The 24,548-nt window shown below is 37.2% G+C and overlaps 1 protein-coding gene across 8 annotated transcripts in view; it reads left to right on the forward strand.

The window, feature by feature from the left end:
* Positions 1 to 263: 263 nt before the first annotated feature.
* Positions 264 to 24,548, forward strand: part of myt1b (myelin transcription factor 1b) — a 108,063-nt gene continuing 83,778 nt past the window's right edge. For 3 of the 8 annotated variants that reach the window (XM_048178044.1, XM_048178051.1, XM_048178055.1), the window contains exons 1-2: positions 268 to 375; positions 1,159 to 1,259. In XM_048178044.1, coding sequence (XP_048034001.1) covers positions 1,232 to 1,259 — 28 coding nt within the window. In that variant the 5' untranslated portion in view covers positions 268 to 375; positions 1,159 to 1,231. Of the gene's footprint in view, positions 376 to 1,139; positions 1,260 to 24,548 lie in introns of those variants that run through there. The other 5 variants (XM_048178046.1, XM_048178057.1, XM_048178050.1 and 2 more) reach the window with 5 other exon arrangements.

Genomic DNA, 24,548 nt, shown 5'->3' on the forward strand with positions numbered 1-24,548 from the left:
GGGATACTATGCATTATTAGGGGAAGTACGCTGCACAGACCTAGAGCTTTGGGCTATATTTTCTTTTTTCTTTTTTTTTTACACTTCTAAAAGGATAGCATTGTGACTTTTTTTTTCTATTCTTCCTCTACACTTCTGTACCACCAAAACCACCCAGACAGCGTTATTATTTTTTCAAAAGCAGAACTTTTTCTATTTCTGCTGTCACTGTGTGCCGTGGTGTCTTAGTTCCTCAGAAACTATTCAGAGTGGCTTTCAGAGAATCTTTTCAGAGTTGATAATAAAAGTAAAACTTCTGCTCAATGCGTCATTTTCAGACCATCTCTTAAGGAAGTACACGTACGAATACTGCTATACTGCTAACATTCAGTCAAGGTAGGTTTGGATTTCCTCTTTTTTTATCCAACAAAAAAACTTTTTAGATAACAAAACAAATAGTCTTGTTGAATTAATAGTAATGATTTAATGTTTTTTTATGTTTAACAAAAAAAAAAAAGACACTAACACTAAATATCAATGCAATAGATCACAAAAGCAAAGTCACCACAGAGCTTAACCTTTTGCCCAGTTTTAGTGAGTTTGTGCGACGTCTGAAGGCAGAGATGGCGGGATTAATGGTGACATGCCTTGGAGAGATTTTATAAAAATGTTTTTTGTCCCGTGCATTGAATGGGAGAATGTGTTCAGCGTGAGTCATGATAGTCCAGGTGGTAACAAACAGAACAGAGGATGAGATAATGTGTGCTGATGCATGCTGTAGAGGAAAGATCCATGCAAACAATAGATACCAGGTGCACTTTTCTCATTCACAGCAAATGCTGAAAAAATATTAGTTGAAAACACTGTGCTGTAACTTGACATGAATTGAAAGAGAGGCAGAAAAGGACATCAAGCTATAGGAAGCTTGAAGTGCACACAAAGGTCAATTTATTTGCTTGAAGGCACAACGGTACTGGTCAGATGAGAGGCTTTGAGTGGGCTTTGATCCAGCAATCTTCTTTATAGCACTAAGATGCCTTCTTGTCTCTAAACCCCCCAAAACCACACACACACACACACACACACAAACAAACAAACAAACACACACACACACACACATCACTCCCCTTCAGGTTGTTTTGAAAAATGAGTGACTTAATGTCTCTTGTCTTTCTGCAGAGTGACCAGTGATGCATGAGAGGCCAATCAGAGTCAAAGAGCAGACGGTCAATCCAGAGAGCTGAGCACTGACATGGAAGACACTGAGATATCAGAGAAAGGTACTACTAGTAATTATTCATGAATTATTTATGATAAACACATTTTCAAACCAGTTTTATATTACTGTAAAGCGAAAAAAAAATTTATTTTATTTTTTATTTTTCAAAAAGAAATTACTACACTTTTACAGTTTAAACAATATACAACACTGTTCAAAAGTATGGGGTCAGTAAGATTAATTTTAATAAATTAAATTAATGGTTTTATTCAGCAAGGATGCATTAAATTGTTCAATTAAAAATAACAGTAAAGATTTCTATTTCAAATAAATGCCATTCTTTTGAACTTTCTGTTTAAAAAAAATCCTGAAAAAGCAACCGTTTCCACAAAAATATTAAGCAGCACAACTTTTTTCAACATTGAGAGTAATCATAAATGTTTCCTGAGCATCAAATCATCATATTAGAATGATTTCTGAAGGATCATGTGACACTGAAGACTGAAAATTCAGCTTTGATCACAGAAATAAATTATATTTTAAAATATATATTAAAATAGAAATTGGTTATTTTTAATTGTAATTACTCTTTTTACTGTATTTTTGATCAAATACATGCAGCCCTGGTGAGCAGAAGAGACTTTTTTCAAAAACATTTAAAAAATCGTTCCGACTTTTGAATAGTATGTGTATGTTTACAGTAAGCTACTTTTCAGTGTATATTAAGGATCGGTCACACGAGGTCCTGTGAAATATGATCAAGAAATTTCTTGACAGTTTTTATGAGATTCATCCATTTCATTTAAGAAATAAGTGCATGAAGTGCTTATTTTCAAAGAAGCTGATAATTGATTGGAGTTTTTCTTTTGCCGCTTGTGCCGTATTGATTGTATCAAGTCAGTTTCCCTCTTTAACAATGCCAAACCTCGCCATAACCGTATGTGTGTTCTATGAGAAAATACATTTTCCTTGCAATTGCTCCCATTTGGCATTTATGAATTAGATTTTCCGCATGAAGAAACCACTGTGTATGGCCTTCAGTGAGATGCTGGACTGATTTGCACAACAGTTTCACAGGACCCCATAAAACATACCAATTTAGAGCTGCACTTGAAAGCACAGACCATTAATTACAAAGAAGAGGGGTGAATAATTCATTATGCTTTGAGCAGCCTGAGGTTGGAATTGTACTGATGGACAAAAGGCCTAGAAGAGCAGCTTTTAGCAAATGTTTCAGCCTTTGCTGAGAAGAAAGTGTGCAGAATAGAGCCTATTGGACATGTATGGGGAAACTCTTAAGTGTTCTGTTTTCAATAGGAGCATATCAGTGCCAGACTGCTGAGGTGCAGTTTGTAAAGGCATGTAGTACTTACTGTGGTGAGTGCTCTCAGGATAAAGATGCAGAATAGACCTCCATTTCAGTGTATGTTTACAACAGAGATTAGACCTTCTCTTCTGTACATCAGTGAAGCCTTGTGGTTTACAGACAGGTGGATGGATGGATGTATGGATGTATGGATGGATGGATGGATGGATGGATGGACAGATACAGTAGATCTCCCTTATTCAGTGACATTATGCAGTGACCTCACCACCTCTTTCCGTCCCCCTATATATGTGGAATTAGAAACACAATACCAGTTTAACAGCTTTTATGCTTTTGTGTTTTATATTAATCTCTCTGCTCACTGTCCCTTCTCACAGTCTGGCGTTGTGACTTTCTTTGTCCACCAGATGTCAGCATTGCAAAGAATACATTGCCACTTCATATCTTCGTAGAACAGCATGTTATCTGGAAAGCATTGTGATTCATTTTAAACACAAAGTTCTTAAAGGAAGAATTTACCCAGATATTCTGTAATCATTTACTCTTATTTGATTCTCACGTCTCTCCAAATCTGTATGATTACTTTCTTACATCGAGCGCAAAAGGAGATCTGTTGTGATGACAAAAGTGTTAAAGGGTTAGTTCACTCAACAATGGAAATTGTTTACTCATCCTCATGTCATTCCAAACCTGCGTGACTTTATTTCTTCTGTGGAACATAAAAGAAGATTCAAGAGAAAAAGTGTTTTGTCCATACAGTGAATGTCAGTGGTTCCCAACATTCTTCAAAATGTCTTTGTTTGAGTTCCACAGAAGAAAGAAAGTCATGCAGGTTTGGAATGACATGAGGAAGTTGAACGACATGAGTAGTTGAAAAATACCCAGATGTGTTCCAGCCTCTGTCAAAGTGCACATTCGATGTCTTTCTCTCGTTGTCAGGGAATGTTTTAGCGGTACAGTATCTAAAAATGAATAAAATGCCCACATTATTCAAATAGCATTCAAATAGTCTTGTTTTAGTCCGTTAAGATGAGAACTTTTTCAGAGAAAAGAATAGTCTCACCACCATTACCAACCGAAGTAAGCTTTGAACAAACTTACAACTGTGTGAACGTCAGTGTGGAATTGTGTGGCGTGTTGACGGCTAACTCATTAAGGCCTAAATGAAAGTGATGAGATGTGATTTTAGACCGCATCTGGAACAAATGGCCCAGGCGTTCCCTGTTCAGTCTGGCCAATTTTGGAGGCCTGCACCAACCCACAACCCCCCCTCCACCCGCCGACAGGGCCAGCACACACACACAGGTTTAGATCTGATATTTATTTCATCTAGCTTGTGTACGCAGTTGGTCTGATATGAATGTGATTCCACGCTTTGATGCAGAGACAGATTGTAAAGTGTGATTTTATTAAATCCTTCATTAGGATTCATCAGTGAGATTGGATCAGAAAAAGGTCACTGTGCAAATTCGGCCCACTCACCCCCCAACAGCACCCCTCGCTCTCGTTTGCATTCGCTCTCTCATTTCTCTCTCATTTGCTTTAGTTGGGGGGTTGGCCACCGCTACTGAAACGAATTTGCTGTGAAAATGGGGAAAAATGAGCATTATGGGCTGGCGGAGGAATACAAGGTGAAAGTGACATTATCTCCCCCTCCACGTCTCCTCCCTCTCTCCTCTTTCCCCTCCTCCTCTCCTTCCCCGTTTCCGTTCTCCGGTGCCTTTGCAGGACGATGGTGCCACAAATCATTTGTACGCTCTCATTTGGGTCTACAAGCCGCGATGGTGCTTACTGCTCAGGGAGCAGATGACTTTCAGAAAGGGGGGAGTAAAGGGGGAACGGCTATTTTCTGGCGCATGAAAACATCAGTTGGAGTTGGAGCTGAAATTGAGAGGGAAATTGCTCACGCCATATGTCATCTTCTGCTGAGGGCTTTTTTTTTCTCCATTGGGTGCATGTTATGCATGCGTCTGAGCGAGGCAGTTTGCTTGGTGTTAATTGTTGTCATCGAAGTGTAATGTGTGCTCTAATGGGAACGGCAGTTTATCTATACCTGTAGACCTGCTGGAGTTTAGTGTATTAGTGTGTATCTCTCCTCACATTTACTGGAAACAGTGGCTTCTTTAAATTATATTAGTTAGCATAGGCTGCTGAACTGAAGCCCTACTCTGGTATGCATCAAATATCAGTTGTCGTAAAAAAAATCACGGTTGCACTTTATTTTTTGGTGACATAGTTGCATTGTACTTATTTAAAAAAGTACTGAGTAATATTAATTAACTTTATGTATTTACTATAGAGTTAGGGTTTGGTATAGGGTTACTTGTGATTATGCATAATTTACTGTTATTACTGTGGTAAGTGCATGTACTAACATTTAACTATGTCACCTTAAAATAAAGTGATACCAAAATCACTACTATCCATAATATTTTTACCCTGTTGATCCTGTTCTGCCACTCAATCTAACCAGATAATACAGACTGCCTGCTTTCTGTTGATCGATTGGCTAGTAAAGTCGTTTGATGTAAACAACTGATATCATCAACAGTGCGGTGTATATACTGGAGACTTGGTTTAACAACAACAACAACACCAAAAAAAATATATTATATAAATTTCATGACATCAACACATCTCAAAAAAGTTGGGACAAGGCCATGTTTACCACTGTGTGGCATCCCCTCTTCTTTTTATAACTTGTCTCCTCAGTCTGGGGACTGAGGAGACAAGTTGCTCAAGTTTAGGAATAGGAATGTTGTCCCATTCTTGTCTAATACAGGCTTCTAGTTGCTCAACTGTCTTGGGTCTTCTTTGTCGCATCTTCCTCTTTATGATGCTCAAATGTTTCTATGGGTGAAAGATCTGGACTGCAGGCTGGCCATTTCAGTACCCGGATCCTTCTTCTACGCAGCCATGATGTTGTAATTGATGCAGTATGTGGTCTGGCATTGTCATGTTGGAAAATGCAAGGTCTTCCCTGAAAGAGATGACGTCTGGATGGGAGCATATGTTGTTTTAGAACTTGGATATACCTTTCAGCATTGATGGTGCCTTTCCAGATGTGTAAGCTGCCCATGCCACACGCACTCATGCAACCCCATACCATCAGAGATGCAGGCTTCTGAACTGAGCGCTGATAACAACTTGGGTTGTCCTTGTCCTCTTTAGTCCGGATGACATGGTATCCCAGTTTTCCAAAAAGAACTTCAAATTTTGATTCGGCTGACCACAGAACAGTTTTCCACTTTGCCACAGTCCATTTTAAATGAGCCTTGGCCCAGAGAAAACGCCTGCGCTTCTGGATCATGTTTAGATATGGCTTCTTTTTTGACCTATAGAGTTTTAGGTGGATTGTGTTCACCGACAATATTTTCTGGAAGTATTCCTGAGCCCATGTTGTGATTTCCATTACAGTAGCATTCCTGTATGTGATGCAGTGCCGTCTAAGGGCCCGAAGATCATGGGCATCCAGTATGGTTTTCCGGCCTTGACCCTTACGCACAGAGATTGTTCCAGATTCTCTGAATCTTTGGATGATATTATGCACTGTAGATGATGATAACTTCAAACTCTTTGCAATTTTTCTCTGAGAAACTCCTTTCTGATATTGCTCCACTATTTTTCACCGCAGCATTGGGGGAATTGGGGATCCTCTGCCCATCTTGACTTCTGAGAGACACTGCCACTCTGAGAGGCTCTTTTTATACCCAATCATGTTGCCAATTGACCTAATAAGTTGCAAATTGGTCCTCCAGCTGTTCCTTATATGTACATTTAACTTATCCGGCCTCTTATTGCTACCTGTCCCAACTTTTTTGGAATGTGTAGCTCTCATGAAATCCAAAATGAGCCAATATTTGGCATGATATTTCAAAATGTCTCACTTCCAACATTTGATATATTATCTATATTCTATTGTGAATAAAATATAAGTTTATGAGATTTGTAAATTATTGCATTCCTTATTTAATATCAATTTGTACAGTGTCCCAACTTTTTTGGAATCGGGTTAGTGTATATATACACACACACACACACACACACACACACACACACACGCATATAATAGATAACACATACAAATAATCTTAATTATGTCAGATTACACTTAAGCAAAACCTGGTCAGGTCAAAGTGTCTGAAGAATTGTTGGTACCAAATTTTTATCAGTTTTACTGGTAGTCCACTGTATGAAGAATGTTTGGGTATAATATGTCACAGTTTACTTTATTTTGTATCCTCACTATTGAAATGAACTATAGTGTCCTGCACCCACTAGTGAAAATATATCCAAAATATCAACAATGTTTGAATAATTTTTGGTTTGACTGTATATATATCTTCCTGTGTGGAAATTAAAGAAGAGATTTAGGATTTTAAGAAAAACATAACTAAAAGTTGTTTGTTTATTTATTTATTTCTGTTTATTTCCTCCAACCATTTGAATGAAAGAAGCTAAAAGAAGACTGTAGTGAATAAATGTCCTGCCAAATCATTCATATACACTGTAAAAAAAGAATTGTTGGTTTGACTTAAAAAAGTAAGTTGGTTGCCTTAAAATTTTGAGTCAATGAAAGTGATTGATTTAATCAACAGAAACTCAAAATATTATGTTATCTGAACTACATTAATTATCCAAGTTGATTTGACAACAGAAAAAATGTTATACACACACACACTGTATACTACATGTGATCAATATACAATTGTCACACAATCATCAGTGAGCTGTTCCCCAGCTATATTTTATAATTTTGAGAATATATACATTATACCTAGTAAAACCTGATATGTCCTGTATGCAGCATTCCACTGTATTTAAAGAAATACTTTGACTGTTATCTTATGTGATCTATTACTTACTTATTTATCCATTCATTACCTGCCCAAATGCTTTTATTTATCAGACACGGTTATATTCACAAAGTCTTCTAGTTGTCTTTTAGTGAGAGGCACTAATTTTGATGGCTTACTTTTGTATTAGCTAACTAAAGGCTTGTTCACACCAACAACGATTACTATAAAGATAACTGCAATAACATTAGCATGCACACCAACAGATGATAATGTTTTGTTTATTATAATCACACCCTGCAGTTATATGCAATGCAATGATGTTGCTGCCTATGTGTGGATTAGATACCATCGGATTTCATCAAAAATATCATAATTTGTGTTCTGAAGACGAAGGTCTTACAGGTGTGGAACGACATGAGGGTGAGTGATTAATGACAGAAATTTCATTTTTGTGTGAACTAACCCTTTAAGTCGTCTGCCGCTTTAAATGCTCAAGATCTTAAAAGCAGGATGGAGTTTGATTGGTTGCCAATGTTTTTATTGTTAATCAGCCACAAAACATTGTTCTGAAAGTGATTCCAATGATATCGTTCCTCTGAGTTGTTATCATTATACCTATGTTGTGGACTTAAGACTGTTGGCGTGCCTAAAGACTGCAAGGGGTTATTATTTCTTAGCCTGACCCATTCAAAATGTTTTATGCATTTATCGTTCCAGTGGTAGTGCTGCCCTTACCAGCAGTTAAAAATGTTAACGAAGTGAATATTATGTTATCTGGCCCTGCATGCAGCTTCCAGGCACTCTGTTATGCACACTTTTAATTGGTTCATTAAAAAACTGACAGACAGGCAAGATCTGGGCAACAGTCTCTCAAATGCAATGAGTCTGTGCCCCTTCACTTTTGGTTTAATGTGAAGTTTGGTTTAAGCCTTAGCAACAAAAGGGCAAGTGTGAGTGTATAATCCCTCATGAGTCTTTGAATGTCTACTTTCTATTTTTCCAAGAATCCCCTTTTTTTCGCCCCATACAGACACAAATCTTCCACCACACTGACTGTATTGTCACTTGTGCCTGAACTTATCAACCTATTCCTATGAATGACATTACAGACAGGGATTATCACCTCTCTTTCACACACACACTCACACATACTGTGTGCACATAGACACATTGCTTGAATACTCTCAGATAGAAATACACTTGACCACTCATGCGTGATTCATCTGTTACAGTCACACGCTTTCACACACATAACGCAGACATATGTGACCGCATGAGCACACATGTACGGATCATTCACACACAGTCGCACGGCCTTGCCCTGGAAAGCATGCATATACACACACGCATACACTGCAAGTGTGAAATAAGAATCATGCCCTAAAGCAGACTTCTGCACTCTCCATGACGGTTCCAAAGGGACCTCCATCTGTGAGATTCAAATGCAATATTTATTGCCAAATGAGACAACCGTTATTAAAAACCATATCTGTGTGAAATATGTATGTGTTTACACAGGTATGCATGCGCACGTACAAGTCCATATGTATTTTTACATTATCTGCGTTGTGCTCCCTTAAAAATGAGTTTTATATTACATGCTCTTTTATTGGAGCCTGTTTCCATCTCAGAGTATGAAATTAAGTCACACTGTAATCACAGTATATATATATATATATATATATATATATATATATATATATATACAGTACAGTCCAAAAGTTTGGAACCACTAAGATTTTTAATGTTTTTAAAAGAAGTTTCGTCTGCTCACCAAGGCTACATTTATTTAATTAAAAATACAGTAAAAAACAGTAATATTGTGAAATATTATTACAATTTAAAATAACTGTGTACTATTTAAATATATTTGACAAAGTAATTTATTCCTGTGATGCAAAGCTGAATTTTCAGCATCGTTACTCCAGTCTTCAGTGTCACATGATCCTTCAGAAATCATTCTAATATGCTGATCTGCTGCTCAAGAAACATTTATGATTATTTTCAATGTTGAAAACAGTTGTGTACTTTTTTTTTTCAGGATTCCTTGATGAATAGAAAGTTCAAAAGAACAGCATTTATCTGAAATACAAAGCTTCTGTAGCATTATACACTACCGTTCAAAAGTTTGGGGTCAGTAAGAATTTTTATTTTTATTTTTTTGAAAAGAAATTAAAGAAATGAATACTTTTATTCAGCAAGGATGCATTAAATCGATCAAAAGTGGCAGTAAAGACATTTATAATGTTACAAAAGATTAGATTTCAGATAAACACTGTTCTTTTGAACTTTCTATTCATCAAATAATCCTGAAAAAAAATATTGTACGCAAATATTTTGTACAATTGTACACATTAAATGTTTCTTGAGCAGCAGATCAGCATATTAGAATGATTTCTGAAGGATCATGTGACACTGAAGACTGGAGTAATAATGCTGAAAATTCAGCTTTGATCACAGGAATAAATTACTTTGTCAAATATATTCAAATAGAAAACAGTTATTTTAAATTGTAATAATATTTCACAATATTAATGTTTTTACTGTATTTTTAATTAAATAAATGTAGCCTTGGTGAGCAGACGAAACTTCTTTTAAAAACATAAAAAATCTTAGTGGTTCCAAACTTTTGGACTGTACTGTATATATATATATATATATATATATATATATATGTTTACTTTATACTATAAATTTACTTGCAAACGAAAAAATGTTGCCTAATGGCATAGTAGTAAAGTGTCCATCGCATGCACACTTCAGAATCTCACCAGAAGTAGTAGGTCATCTGTGTACATTTTGGCTACTCTTTTATGAGTACTGTGAATTTGAACATACTTCTTTTGTCACATGCTGTTTTTCGCCTACTATATTAGGGAAGTATGTGATTGCAGTCAGCCAAAAAGGAAAGTCGTTTTGTTTTGATTAAGGATTATTAAAACTTTTTTTTTTCTTTGGAGTAATGTACACCAATGTTTTGTTCACAATAATACCAAGAATGTCTATTATTATTTTTATTTTATTTTTCATATCGACTTATAAAAAGTCTGTTACAACAGAACTGAGGAGCCCAGTACTTTCTTAAACTTGGAGAGCTTCACTAGCTGTGAAAACGTTTATTAAAAACCAATTTGGCAAAGCCTAGAAATGGCCATAAACCATTTCGTCTCTCGCTTTCGATGAGCGAGAACTGAATAAAAACTGCTGATGGTCCATGAAGTTCCACTTCAGTTCAGCCAGTTTAGAAGATTTATCTAAACTCAATTTAAAAAAAAAAAAAAATTAATTCGCAGAAATGTTTTAAAAGCATTTACTGTACTGAATTCAGGAAATTCCTGATAATAGCTTGGCTGTTTTAAAAGCTCTCCTAACCCTACTTGTTGTTATGTCTTCATTTTCCACCCATTCTTGGCTTGGCAGCTCAGCAGTACCGCACCGTTTTCTGCTTTGTGGAACATAGCATGTCTTTATAGTCTGAGAGCCTCAGTCTTATCTGCTGATTATAGGACCGTATAGCTCTAAGGACTGATGGTTGAATGTTTAAGGTTTAAAAAGATAAATTGAAGGCTGCAAGGTGTGAAAGAAGTGTGAGTTTCGTTTTTTCTGCATCTTTGGACACAGATAATGGACTGAAAGGTGGAATCTGAAAGGTGAATCAGAATGGTTTGCTGAAGAGAAAAGTAAATAGCTGAAGTGTTACATGTATCTGCCCATTCCACTCAGCATCTACTCTCATTTCTTTCCTTTCCCATTTCATTCATTTTCCCTCAGCTGTTTTTGAAAAGAAATATCTGATGTGTGGGCGAAAAAAGAAACTATGCAATTCAAATACGCTCTGGAGTGTTGCAACAGTGAAAGCAAAAATTATACTAATCAACTTTGCAGAGCAAAAAATAAATTTCAGTAGTCTGTAAGTACATATGCGGGTGGTCCGCAATTTAACAACTACTGAATAAATGAGCTTGTCAAGTTGACCACATCAAATAAGCCCATTGCAAGGCCTGTTGCTTTCACAGCGTCCCTCCTTCAGAAACCCGTCAATGCCGGTTGTAGGCCACAGTGACTCTGGGGCCAAGCAGGAGCCTCTTGTGCTTTAAGGACACACACATTAACATTCATCTTGACCCATTTTTATGATTATTGGAGCAATTTTACTACGCCAAGTATCACTCTGCAATCTCTACACATAAGTAAAATGATTTCAAGTTAATTTGTTTGATTGACCACTTTTAACATTTAGGCACGTTTCTGCATCTGTAAACTTCAATGATACACATGATATTTCAACAGTACATACTACCTACACTTGATTCGTAATAGTGCATGTTGTTACCTGGATGTTTTTTGATAGTTGTTCATAAGTCCCTTGTTTGCTCTGAGCAATCCAGTGTTCTTCAGAAAAATCTCTTTCAAACAGTGACAAGTGAGGGAAAATTGTTCATATTTCTCATAATGTATTTTTGGCTGCTTTATAATGTTTTCCTAATTCAGAATATGATTAAAGACGTGTTCAAATAACTTAACTATTGAAAACAGATAACATGATAACATTTGATTTCTACCCAAACTAAATAAAGATTATTTCATTTTGTTGAACGAAATTCAAATGATCAATTCAATTAAAAGTGTATTTGTATAGCGTTTTTCACAATACACATAGTAATCGGTTTCATTAGCTTAAAGAGGACCTATAATTCTCCTTTTACAAGATGTAATATCAGTCTCTGGTGTCTCCAGAATGTGTGTGTGAAGTTTCAGTTCAAAATCCCCCACAGATCATTTATTATAACTTGTCAAACACGTCGTTTTTGTGTGTGTCCCTTTAAATGCAAATGAGCTGCTGCTCCCCGCCCCCTTTCCAGAAGAGGGCGGAGCTTTAACAGCTCAACAACAACAAAGCTGGAGAATCTCACGCAGCCAAAATGAGGATTGTCAGTAACGGTGTTCAGCCTTACATTGTTCAAACCGGAGTCGACACTGATGGAGAGACTCAGGAAGAAGTTACAACTTTTAGACGTTTCTGAATGGTTAGTGGATAAATTGATGTAGTTGCTGTGGAGTTGATTCAACTCATCCACTAGCATGTGCCGTCATGTTCATCTTTTGTGTTGAATTGACTCTCGTGTGTAAAATGACGGCATGTCAACAACTCTTCCTCTTCTCTAAAGCAGCCCAACATGACCCCGCCCCCTTTGTTGTGTGTTCTTGTGGGCGGGGTTTATGTAAATTTTAGGGTTAGTGATGTCACCAACCTGGGAAAAAGCTTGTTGTAGTCCCTACCAGCCGTTTGTTGTAGTCCTTAACAGGGTGGACCTTAAAAGGCAGGATGTTTTAAAGGGGTCATTGATTATGATTTGACTTTTTTAACTTTAGTTAGTGTGTAATGTTGCTGTTTGATCATAAACAACATCAACATTTACAAACAAACAACATAAACAACAAACAACATTTGTGTATTTGGTACTATTTCATCATTTATAATTGTAGTACCTGAAACATTATGTGAATTTTTAAAAGATTAGGGTACAATAAATTACTCTTTTCATCACTACCACCACAGGACAAATCATTGCAGAACCGGCACTGAAACTCACTCTTGACCTTTCAGTCCTGGCTCCCGATAAAGGCCAGATTGGCCCCAACTAAGGGGTCCGGCACTCAGATTATCTCTCCATAATTACCTTGCAAAGATGAAAGGAAAGAACACGCTGTTTTCCCTCCCTGTCGATGTACATGCCAACCTGTGTGTTCCACCGAAGACTTAGGATAGGGTTTGTATGTATGTGTTAATGGCAGCTCACTTGTGTAAGTCTTTTTCTCTTCCCAAGTCTCCTAAAAGCACTGTGCTAAAAGCCCCTTGGAGCTTTTGGATGATCAGACACTAACAACCCATTCAGAGCTTGCCTTCACACACACATTTCTCCTCCTCCTTGCGAACGCACATGTGCTGTGTATGTGTAACTCAGTCCATTACGTTATGATACTGCAGTTATACAGTATGCCGTGCATGTCATTTTGTGGGCTGCACGGTGTGTTTTGTGCTAACGTGCTGCTTCAAATGGGCTCTTGAGAGTAAACAAAGTGCTTCACTTCACATGGTACACATTATGTGGCTCCACATGGAGTGCAGGTTTACTTCACATGGTAAACATAATCAAACTCCTTGTATATACCTTTATCTGTTCGCAGGGAACATTTTCAAGTATTTACTACATGGATGACAGCTTTGGTGGAATTTGAAAAATGAAAACATGAAATTTAAAAACAGAACATATTTGTGAAAAAAAAAATTAAGAAAGGTTTCAATTTAATAACTGACTTTAATGGGAAAAAAAGTCATGTTGTGTACACTCTAAAACATAATGTTTTGGCTCAACAACAACAACAACAAAAAAATTAAAGCAACAGTTTGCATCATTTTTTTTTTAAGTTATGACAACTTTGAGTGAATGTATGTTCAACCAGCAAGCTACACTGAGTTTATATTTTTTTCATAAACAAATTTTTAAGTTGATTACTCAAAAAATTAAGTTGCTCCAATTACCAGAGTTGTAGCCCTGGAAGCAATTAATCTGATCTATTTCAGTTTGAATCAGCCATCATAGCACATGCTAACATAACTTAACCTGTATTTAATGAACAAGTAATATATTACTTGTTACTGGCATTAGTGCAGTCATTGCTTATAGAGTCAATAGTGTTTACCTTCATGTATCACAAAGGTAACCACAAAAACGTCAGCATTACAGAAACTCTTTTAAATGTCAAACATAACAGCATTAAACACTAACAGGTCTTTTCCTTCGCTAAAAACAAATAAATTAACACTTAATTTCAACATTTATTCTCTTTGTCCAGTCCTATGCAAAGCATGCTGGAAACTAGAAATCCACTGCCTAATTTCCTAAGTCATCAAGATAATTTAATTAAGTTACTACAACCTTTTTGTTTTTGTTTTTTTTTTAAAGCCAATTAATGCAGAAATTTGAGTTTAAATTACAGACAATATTAAGTTGATGTAATGATCAAACAGAACTTTACAAAATAATGTTTGCAACTTAAAGTGTAACAATGAAATATTTTATATTTAGGTTACACTTTATGTTAAGGTGTCCTAATTATACATTTTAGTTCTGAGTAAGATTAATTAACAACATGTACTTACTATAGGTTTAGGGTTTGGTTTATTGTTAATTGCATGCATAATTTCTACATGTAACAAGGACAACTGATACTTGATTATTACACAACATGACATTTTTCATTAAAGCTATGAAATTGAAATTTTTCTTAAAAAAAAAAGGTATATATAATATTTTATAATATTTTCAGAAAGTCTTTAAATATATAATTTAAATACTTTCGAATTATTAATCCTGGGGAGTTGCATGGCTTTACATTTTAAACCTGCCTAAACCTTGCCTTTTCATAAAAATGTCATATTACCTGATATTGTAGGAAAACGATTGACCTTTACACACAGTTTTGAGAGTCTACATGGGTCCTCTCTATGATATGCATTTATTTATTTATACTTCTTACATGCCGGTTGCAAAAATATATCAATATAAAGTATATCAAATAGTAATAAGGAGTGAAGCAGATTTGTTAAAACAATTCAAAGAAATAATAATAGGCATTTAAAAAAAAAAAAAAAAAAAAAAAAAAAATAAAATGTATACCTTTTCCAAATAAAGAATTAATATTCTTTGCAATTCTTTGCAAGCATTTCAGTCTTTTCATTATATATCAGGGCAGTTGTATCACCCTGTCCTTTGGACCCTCTTGTGTCTGAATGAGAGCGAATGTGTGTTCCAACATCTAGTGAAAACCTTCCCAGAAGGCACATATCGATGTGGTGTTCAGGTGTCCACATACTTTTGGCCCTATAGTGTACATCTCCATAGCGTGAAGAAGACCGAATTGTCGCATTATTTAAATAATGTGTTCCCTCCCATCAGTTCACTGGAAATGATGTTAAGTACTTCAAGGTTCCAAGTGATTCCGGTAAAGACCGTAAAACCCATCTGCACCCTTTATAGCTACATGCAAGACTCCTCAAGGAAAGGTTTTCGCCGACAGCAGCTGTGTTTATGACATTTTTCATGTCACACCATCACTGTGCATGTATGTGTGTGTGTATGCATACGAGTGCATGAGTGTTAGAAAGTACACCTGCTCTGGAATGAAAAAGTCCCTTGTCTGCAATTTACATGCAAATCAAAATACATCCACTTTCCACCACAGCAATGCATTCTGGGATTGTCAGTTTCCTCTGGCCCGTACAGGTCAAGCAGAAGTTATTGTGCTTATTTGTCACATTAAAACACATTAAATGGCGCTCGGTTCTTTCTCCTCCCAGCAAGACCCAAAGAGATTTTACTCATCTGTCCACACTGTGAACAAACCGAGGGGAGAAAATGGCCAATTCTCCTATTTAACCTCCGTCGCCATATTTATATAGCTATTTAACTCAGGCAGGCCTGTGGTTATGATTTGATGTTTTTTTGCGCGATCCCAGGCTCTGAATTATAGAATATCATTGAAGAGTCAAGTTGTTTTTCATCTTTGTTGTGAGGCGCTATTTGTTCCCTCTACAGTTCCACATCACTGCCTCTGATTGAACAGAAGGGAAGAAACTGTCAAACTATCATGGATCTCTCTCTCCCGCCCTTCATTTTTTTTCTTTTACTCTGTCGTGCTTTAATATACAGTAGTATCTCTCTCATCCACACACCCTCTCATTCTCCTTCTTGTCGATTTCCCCAGTGTGCTCTTAAACTGCTAGTGTAATTTAAATACGGAGCTCTGCGTTAGCGGGAGGCACTTTGCCTCTATGATGGGGGAGAGGATAGCAGAACAATAAGGCGAATGAAACGGGGAGGGTGGAATGGGAATTGGCTTACATTATCACACAGCATCTAAAACCAGAGTGCAGAGGGCTTCAAACACAATGCGCACTAACAGCCCTGCCCTTGAATGCTAAGCAGACCTATATAAAGCAGCACAAAGAGAGCAATTTGTGTCCCGTTTTGTTTCGTTTGGGCGTTTTTCTTGCAATTTCACTCCCTGGCAGAACTTTATTGCGGAACGAAAAGACTCGACATCAAAATGCACCGAGCATCAGAGGCCGAACATCAACGGGGGCGCTCAGAGCGGGGATTGGCTGGGAGATTAGAAACGTACGGCTCTCTCGGCCCGCAGTGGCACCTGTGTGTGTGTTGCACGAGGGCCAAAACCTTTCTGCAAAGTGCTGCACTAGAAAGATAACTGGAGTGTTGTGCCTGAGGGTCTCGCTGCGATGAAGCTTTTCCTTTGCTTCTGTCCCCAGCTGTGTGTTTCTGGACATTTCAGGAGGACGGTAGCCCTTTTTTGTGCTTTGTCGAAACAAAGCTTGTCTGTTTTACAGCATCAAAAAGTGCCACCGATCTGTTCTTTTCTTCTGATGGGTGTCCGGGTGGTCCTTATTTTCCCTGATAGTATCTTTACTTCATTTTTTCCCCTTCCTCCCCTCCCCTGTTCCTCTGTGGCTTGTTCGGCATTATGACTAAGAGTCACTTTGAGATGCTGACCTGCTCAGTATTGATCGGGGTCGTATCTCCTTCCCAGTTTCACTCAACTAGACCTCATCAATAACCAGATCCTTTTTTCTTTTTTTCTTTTTTTTTTGCATTATTATTATTATTATTGTGTTTTGTTTTCATTATTTAATTATTGCATTTATATATTTTTACTCTATTTCAAGGTGGTTCTGGTATTTATTTTTGTTTGTTAATAATTAAAAATGAAAATAAAAACAGACTCTCCAAATGATGAAGACTGGTATAGTTTTAGAGACATTCTCCTCGCAATCATCACAGAATGGCTGCTTTCTTTGATTTCAGTCCTATTTCTCTTGGCCCTCATAATTATTGATCTGGGAAATGTATTTTCTTTCTCTCAAGCTTCCTGCTTGTTTCGTTGTTCTGGAGTCTATATGGCCCTTCTGTCTTGGTGACACTAATACTTCCTCTGAACGATCCAAAAGCTTAGATTTACAAATATACTGTTACCGAACACTGGTTCACTTTTCTGAAGAGCAAAATAACCTCTGTTCAACCTCCTAACCCTTGTGTTATACCCACCATTATCTTGAACAGGATGTCATTTGTGGTGTTACTATGACATAATAGTTAAAGGGGTGGTTAATTATGATTTCAGTTTTTTAACTTTAGTTAGTGTGTAATGTTGCTGTTTGAGGATAAACAACATCTGCAAAGTTACGACACTCAAAGTTCAGTGCAAAGTGAGATATTTTCTTTTAAAGAATTCGCTGCTTAAGGACTACAACAAACGGCTGGTAGGGACTACAACGAGCTTCTTCCCGGGTTGGTGACATCATTAACCCTAAAATTTACATAAACCCCGCCCCCGAGAACACACAACAAAAGGGGGCGGGGCCATGTTGTGCTGCTTTAGAGAAGAGGAAGAGTTGTTGACATGCCGTCATTTTACACACGAGGGTCATTTCAACACAAAAGATGAACATGATGGCACATGCTAGTGGATGAGTTGAATCAACTCCACAGCAACTACATCAATTTATCCACTAACCATTCAGAAACGTCTAAAAGTTGTAACTTCTTCCTGAGTCTCTCCATCAGTGTCGACTCCGGTTTGAACAATGTAAGGCTGAACACCGTTACTGACAATCCTCATTTTGGCTGCGTGAGATTCTCCAGCTTTGTTGTTGTTGAGCTGTTAAAGCTCCGCCCTCTTCTGGAAAAGGGGGCGGGAGCAGCAGCTCATTTGCATTTAAAGAGACGCACACAAAAACGGCGTGTTTTTGCTCACACCCAAATAGGGGCAAATTTGACAAGCTATAATAAATTATCTGTGGGGGATTTTGAGCTGAAACTTTGCAGACACATTCTGGAGACACCTTCTTTATTATGGGTCCCTTATAAAATGGGCTTCTGGGCAAGGCAAAAGAACTTATATAATTTGAAGATTTAAAACTCAAAAGAGAAGAAAATACATAAGATGTAGGAGTCGTAATCTTGTGTTTAACATACATATTTCTGACACATATGTGCTGTGGTGCTCATTTGGAGAATTAGGGTTTGAGTCTTGTCATTTCTTGATTTGTTACGTTATTCTTTCCTGTTTTCTTTCTACTCAACTTTAAAACTAGTTCAGTCATGACAACTTTTGGAGGGTTTAGCAAGGTGATGGATATGATAGATCTGCTACGCTGCTGCTGTTGATGAAGCACAGGACTTGCTACTGCCAAAACATCCACAGACATGCTGCTGTGAGCAAGTAAGACATGCTGCTGCTGCTGTACATATATACAAAAATACCCAGAGCAGATCTATACAGGTGGAGCTGGGGGAGGTGGAGGGTTTCTGATAGCATGCTGCAAAACTGCTTACAGCAAACACAGAACTAAACTATTTAAAATTTAAGCAGCAAGCTCATTGGCTGCAGAATCAGCATGTTAGATGATGTCATTGTTTGCAGATTGCTAGATGTTCCTGACTGAACTATATATTATTGAGGTGGACAAAAAGCCAAAGCGAGCTATATAAATAATAATTTCACAAAATACATTCAGGAGTTGTCATTTGTTTTTCTCTGTATGCATCCTTGTAACTCTCAGAAGAGTTTATTTGCATTTGATCTCTGAACAGGATGTGTACTAGATAAGGTCACTTCCCACACATGATTACATTTCTCAGTATATGATATATAAGGGATATGATCTCACCGACTCACCATATGGTGGCAAAGTAATCTCTCTCTCCCTGCTGATTGGACAAGAGAGTGTCTTCTGTAATTAGATTAGATTAGAAGAGGGATGGGGGGGTTTGATTTTTATTGACTACTGGAACTAATTAACTAAATAATAAACACCTTCTCTTACTTTAAAGAACAAATGATTAATCATAAATATACACTCTAAAAAATGCTGGGTTAAATATGGACAAAACCAGGGATTGGGTTGTTTTCACCCAGCCATTTATTTTTTTTAAACCAATTTTGGATTAATTTTTTTAGCCAGCAATATAGTAATATAGTAAAAGGCATGTTTTTTGCTCACCCCCAAATATGGGCAAATTTGTGGGGTATTTTAAGCTGAAACTTGACCAGACCAGAGACTTATATTACATCTTGTGAAAGAGGGCATAATAGGTGCTCTTTAACCCAACCTGCTGGGTTCGTTCATATTTAACCCAACTTGGGTTGTTTTTAACCCAGCATTTTTTAGAGTGTAGCCTACAGTTCATGAATAAACACATCTGCTGATTTACAGCCACGGCCAGTAGGTGACTACCTCCTTCTGAATTCGACCCCGCCTGGTCAACCCAAAGGCAGTAGAGGACATGGGGTCATGATTTGGGCCATTGCATTATACAGTAGAGTGGATACTGTCCTGCAGAGTAAATTGCTAAAGCATTTACACTATATAATTAACGGGTAACATTTGACACGGGCTGACTTGCAATGACCATGTTACATATTGTACACAAAAATTATGAGTAATGAATTCAATTGGTTAAATATATGTATTTGAATTATGGATGTGCATGTTGCTAGGCCCATATGGATTTTTTTCTGCATTGATTGTGGGGGTAAATGATGCAAAATTAGAGGACTGCACTTTTTAGAGGGCCTGTAGTGTAAAATGTAAAGTTGGCCAAGAATGTAATGTAATGACCAAATTCTTTATATTTCTCATTTTATTGTTGTAAATGCCTGCTTCTCTCTTTCTCTCTCTGTCTGTCTCTCTCTGGAGCATATGTCAGGGGAACAGCGGAGCTAATTAGTGACTTGTATTAGTCTTACACTGCTGTTCGGCCTGACTGTGGGTTCTGTTGTCTGCAGCAGGAGGTCTTTCATTGCTCTTAATGGGGTTTACCCCTCTATCTCGCTCTCTTTTATTCATCAAATCCACCGTACTACCCCCATCCACACCTCAGACAGTCTTCACTCACATCCATTGACACACACGTCCATTCAGAATAAATTACCTGAAAAAATCAGTACTATATCCTTAGCCTGTAGCTACTGTACAAAGTTTTGGGAGTGACAACATCAGTTAAAATATTGTTGTGTGTGAAAGAATAGAATAAAGAAGTGACATTTGAAAAATATGATGGTTGACATTGATGAAAATCACCTCCCTTTATCATTTGAACTGGGATCACTTACAGGAACTTGAAAGACAGAAAGATTAATTTACTGAAATTAAATTTAACAATTGTAATGCATTCTGGGAAATGAAGTGCTCTTCCACCTTAGTCCACTAGTCCTTTGAGGCTTTTACACCTTTTTAGACTTTTACAAGACTATAACCATGTCAATTTTTTTATAAAGCATAAATAATCATTTTGAAATATTTGCAAATAATATTTGCATTAATTTGCATTAAAATGTGCACACATGCCTAATGTGTCGAAAATGTAAGAAAAGCAAGGAATTACATGAATCTCATGTAAACTTTCAATTCAAAATGGCCATATTTTAGAAATAAGTAGAGTAGTTTGCATCACTGTCACCATCCCACAGGTGGGACGTTTGCCATTACATTTAAAACAGTAATATTCTATACTAAACCTAAACTAATCTTGACAAACTATATATCATTTGAAAGCTTAGAATCTCTAGTTTACATATTTGGTGACTGATTTTCTAAATAATTTACATAGGAGCAGTAATTTATCAATTTGCAACAAGCATATTTTCATACTCATGTTCAGACATTTATTTTGAAATAGCGATGAACATGAAAAATCATTAAAGATTGGTTGAAACATGTTTGTTTTCATGCCAAGAGTTCAAAAAATAACATCCATTCAATTTTTTGAGAAAAAAAAGGTCTGAAAATGTTTTTAATAGAAAAAAAAAATACATTTATGATTGTGGCGGCGATCTATAACCCACATACATGTTATTTTTATGTTTATTAGAGGCTGAATTCATATCAAATTCTGCCAAACTTCCCATACTACTTCTATATAGGATGTCTACTTCATAAATTGTATGAAAATAATGGAAATATATGGTTCAGATCACTCAAACCATATATGGAAATGGAGGCGTCTTTATATGGTCAGTAATGGAGCTTGGTTGTCATCTAGTGAAAAAGTGTGGTACTGCGCCCAAACAAAATCTTACTGAAAGCTCATTTTTTGAGATATCAACCTGAAATTTGGAACACAACTTGTTCAGATTTTTGGCTTTGATTTCCTTGCAGCTTTAGAGTAAAACTTGTTTTGTAAAATATATATTTTATACATTTTACATTTTCATAAACTTAAACTTCTATAACTTTTTTTCCGTTTCACTTACATAAGTTATTTCACATCTACAATAATCTGCCAAATTTCATCTTTAAAACAAGAGCAGCCTTATGTCTATACTCCAAAGTATTCTTGAATTACAACCATTTAAGTTTGGATAGTGCATTTTCTTGTCTAAAAAAAAAAGTGGGGGATGACAGTTAAAGGGTTAACATTTCTGTCGTAAAAAAGTTGTCAAAATGTTTTGCTATTTACGTCTTACCTCACTCTCTTTCAGCGTTATACTGATGCTTTGCGCTGGAAATCATGCTCTGCTTCTGTGAACAGTAAACCCCGCCTACTTTGATTTGATTGGCCATCTCAATCATTTTTACATTGACAAGCACTGTTAGACCGCCAGAGCAGACCAGACTGAAAAATTAAACTTTTTTTGTCATCCTAACAACATACAGAGTGCTGCATAATGGAGTGCAACAGAGCATTGCAAGAATTGTCCATTTCTAATTATTTTTTTCAGTGTTTATGTTGGTTATGGCCCTGAGACTTTATAAACACAATCTCAATTCAATTCCGAATTCTGAACCCCTTATGATACCGTCTGCCATTTTTTAGTACCTGATTTTTTTGCAGGAATGAATTTGGTTGTAGAATGCAGTTGTCACTACTGTAAAGAAGCAAATGGTCTGTGTACAGAACAAGATTAAGAATGATTTCTTTTTATTTTTCATAATAATGGCCCAGTCCTCAGGTTTCACTCAGAGGAAGAGAGAAGAGAAGAACAGAAGAGCAGCAGTTGTTGTGTCGGCAGTCTGTCCTCTTCCTTTCCCCTCTGGATTCAAACTCTGAGCCCGGGGGAAGATATGTGAGCGCACATGTCAAAAGTCACTTCACCCGAGGGGCCACACTTCTCCAAGCCAAGCTGTGTCTCATTTTTGACAAAAGCAATGACGATTGTCCTTTCAATGCTGCATTAATTGCATTTGAGCTTAACGCCACGCTCATACAAAGAGACAAAAGCACAAGTTTGTATCTTTGTCTCAATCTGTTGAATCTGTTGTCTCCCTCCATATCATTCTGTCATTTCTTCACATTTATATTCTTCTCCAGTCTCGTGTGTTTAATACAGGTCTGGTCACCACAGCAACTGAACTATGACCTGCATCCACACATATGAGCACATCCTCGTCTCTCATCTCCATAACCTAACATAATCCGAACCGTCTCATTTTCCCCTCTTCCTTCAGGGAGTATTGTGGTCTTGTAAGTGTGTTTTATCCGGTAAATAAATGGCAAGCAGACCAGCTGAAGGCTGAATGTGTATTAATATTGATTTAGTTGTTGGAGACATAACTCCTTCCTCATCACAGATGAAATATAATAAGCCCAGGCAAAGCTTTTTAATGTGAGCCACCTAATATAGTATTCAACTTTAATCTTTATGAATTATGAATTTTGCTCTGTGGTCGAAAACGGCAAAATTTACATAACCCCGCTGACCAGCTCATGTTTTTTTCACAAAGATTAGGCTTTATTTTCCCCTTCTCTTTCTCTCCCACTTTGACAATCAAAACCGTCGTTATAATATTAAACAAGGTCATTTACATTTTGCTGCTGAATTTAATGGCGTTGTATTGATCCGCGGGTGTCACGCTATCCTCATTAAATCACTGAAGGGGACGAGGCGCTCGCGCACGTGCACTTTCCTTGGCTCCTCTGATCTGTGCTCTATTTATGATGTGCTTGTAAAGGTATTTACAGATTCCTGGAAAGACGTTTTTAAAATTGAAATGAGACACTCTGAAGGCGAGTGAAAGAGTGAAAAGCACTGATGCTGTGCTCCCATGTGCACACACGCGCACCTATCATGTCAACCTTTTCAAACGGAAACAGACTCTTTCCGCAGCCGGGTAGGCATGTTGTCATGTTGCTATGCTACCTGAATGTCAATATGCAGGCGGAACGGAAGAGTGATGGACATCTGTGGAGTGTGAGAATGAGAGAATTCCCCTTTGCGTTCTTCATTTTCCTCTCTTTTTCTTTAAAGGAATAGTTCACACAAAATTTACAATAGCGGTTATGTACAACACACTTTGCATCGCTTCCCGTTCAGGAAATTTGCGTGTGATTTGTTAAATATAGAGCCGTTTTACTTAAGATAAAGGAGCGGACATTTAGATATTTATATATTTATTTTTTTTATTAAAACCTAAACCAGCGAACATTAACTTTAATCACAAAATAAACAAATAACAAAATGTAAGTAAGCGGCAGCCCCTCATGGAGGACTGCCGCATAAAAATGGCTCGGGTATGAATATAACCCTTGTTATATTCACGAGACTCTGCATCATGACGTCATGACACTGTGGGAACGCCCCCAGTGTGACAGGTGTCTGAAGCATGTGTGCAAACATGCCAATCTATATTGGTCACGGTATAGGTTGACGTCACCTGGCGCACAGGCATGCACTATAAAAGGGGCGCCCATATAATGCGTCATCAGCTTTAAGTTGTCTGAAGTAAGACGCAGCATCTCGTTCCCTCTCAGGGAATAAGGTTATATTCATAACCGAGACATTTTTATGCAGCAGTTGTCCATGAGGGGCTGCTGCATTACTTTCGTTTTGTTATTTGTTTATTTTGTGATTAAAGTTACACTATATTGCAAAAATGTTTGGGGACACCTGTCTTTCCATGCACATGAACTTTAATGACATCCCGTTCTTAATCCGTAGGGTTTAATATGGAGTTGGCCCACCCTTTGCAGCTGTAACAGCTTCAACTCTTCTGGGAAGGCTTTCCACAAGGTTTAGTTTATGGGAACTTTTGACCATTATTCTAGAAGCGCATTTGTGAGGTCAGGCAGTGATGTTGGCGAGAAGGTCTGGCTCACAGTCTCCGCTCTAATTCATCCCAAAGGTGTTCTGTCGGGTTGAGGTC

The sequence above is a fragment of the Megalobrama amblycephala genome, linkage group LG24 (assembly GCF_018812025.1).
Source record: "Megalobrama amblycephala isolate DHTTF-2021 linkage group LG24, ASM1881202v1, whole genome shotgun sequence".
Classification (NCBI taxonomy): domain Eukaryota; kingdom Metazoa; phylum Chordata; class Actinopteri; order Cypriniformes; family Xenocyprididae; genus Megalobrama; species Megalobrama amblycephala.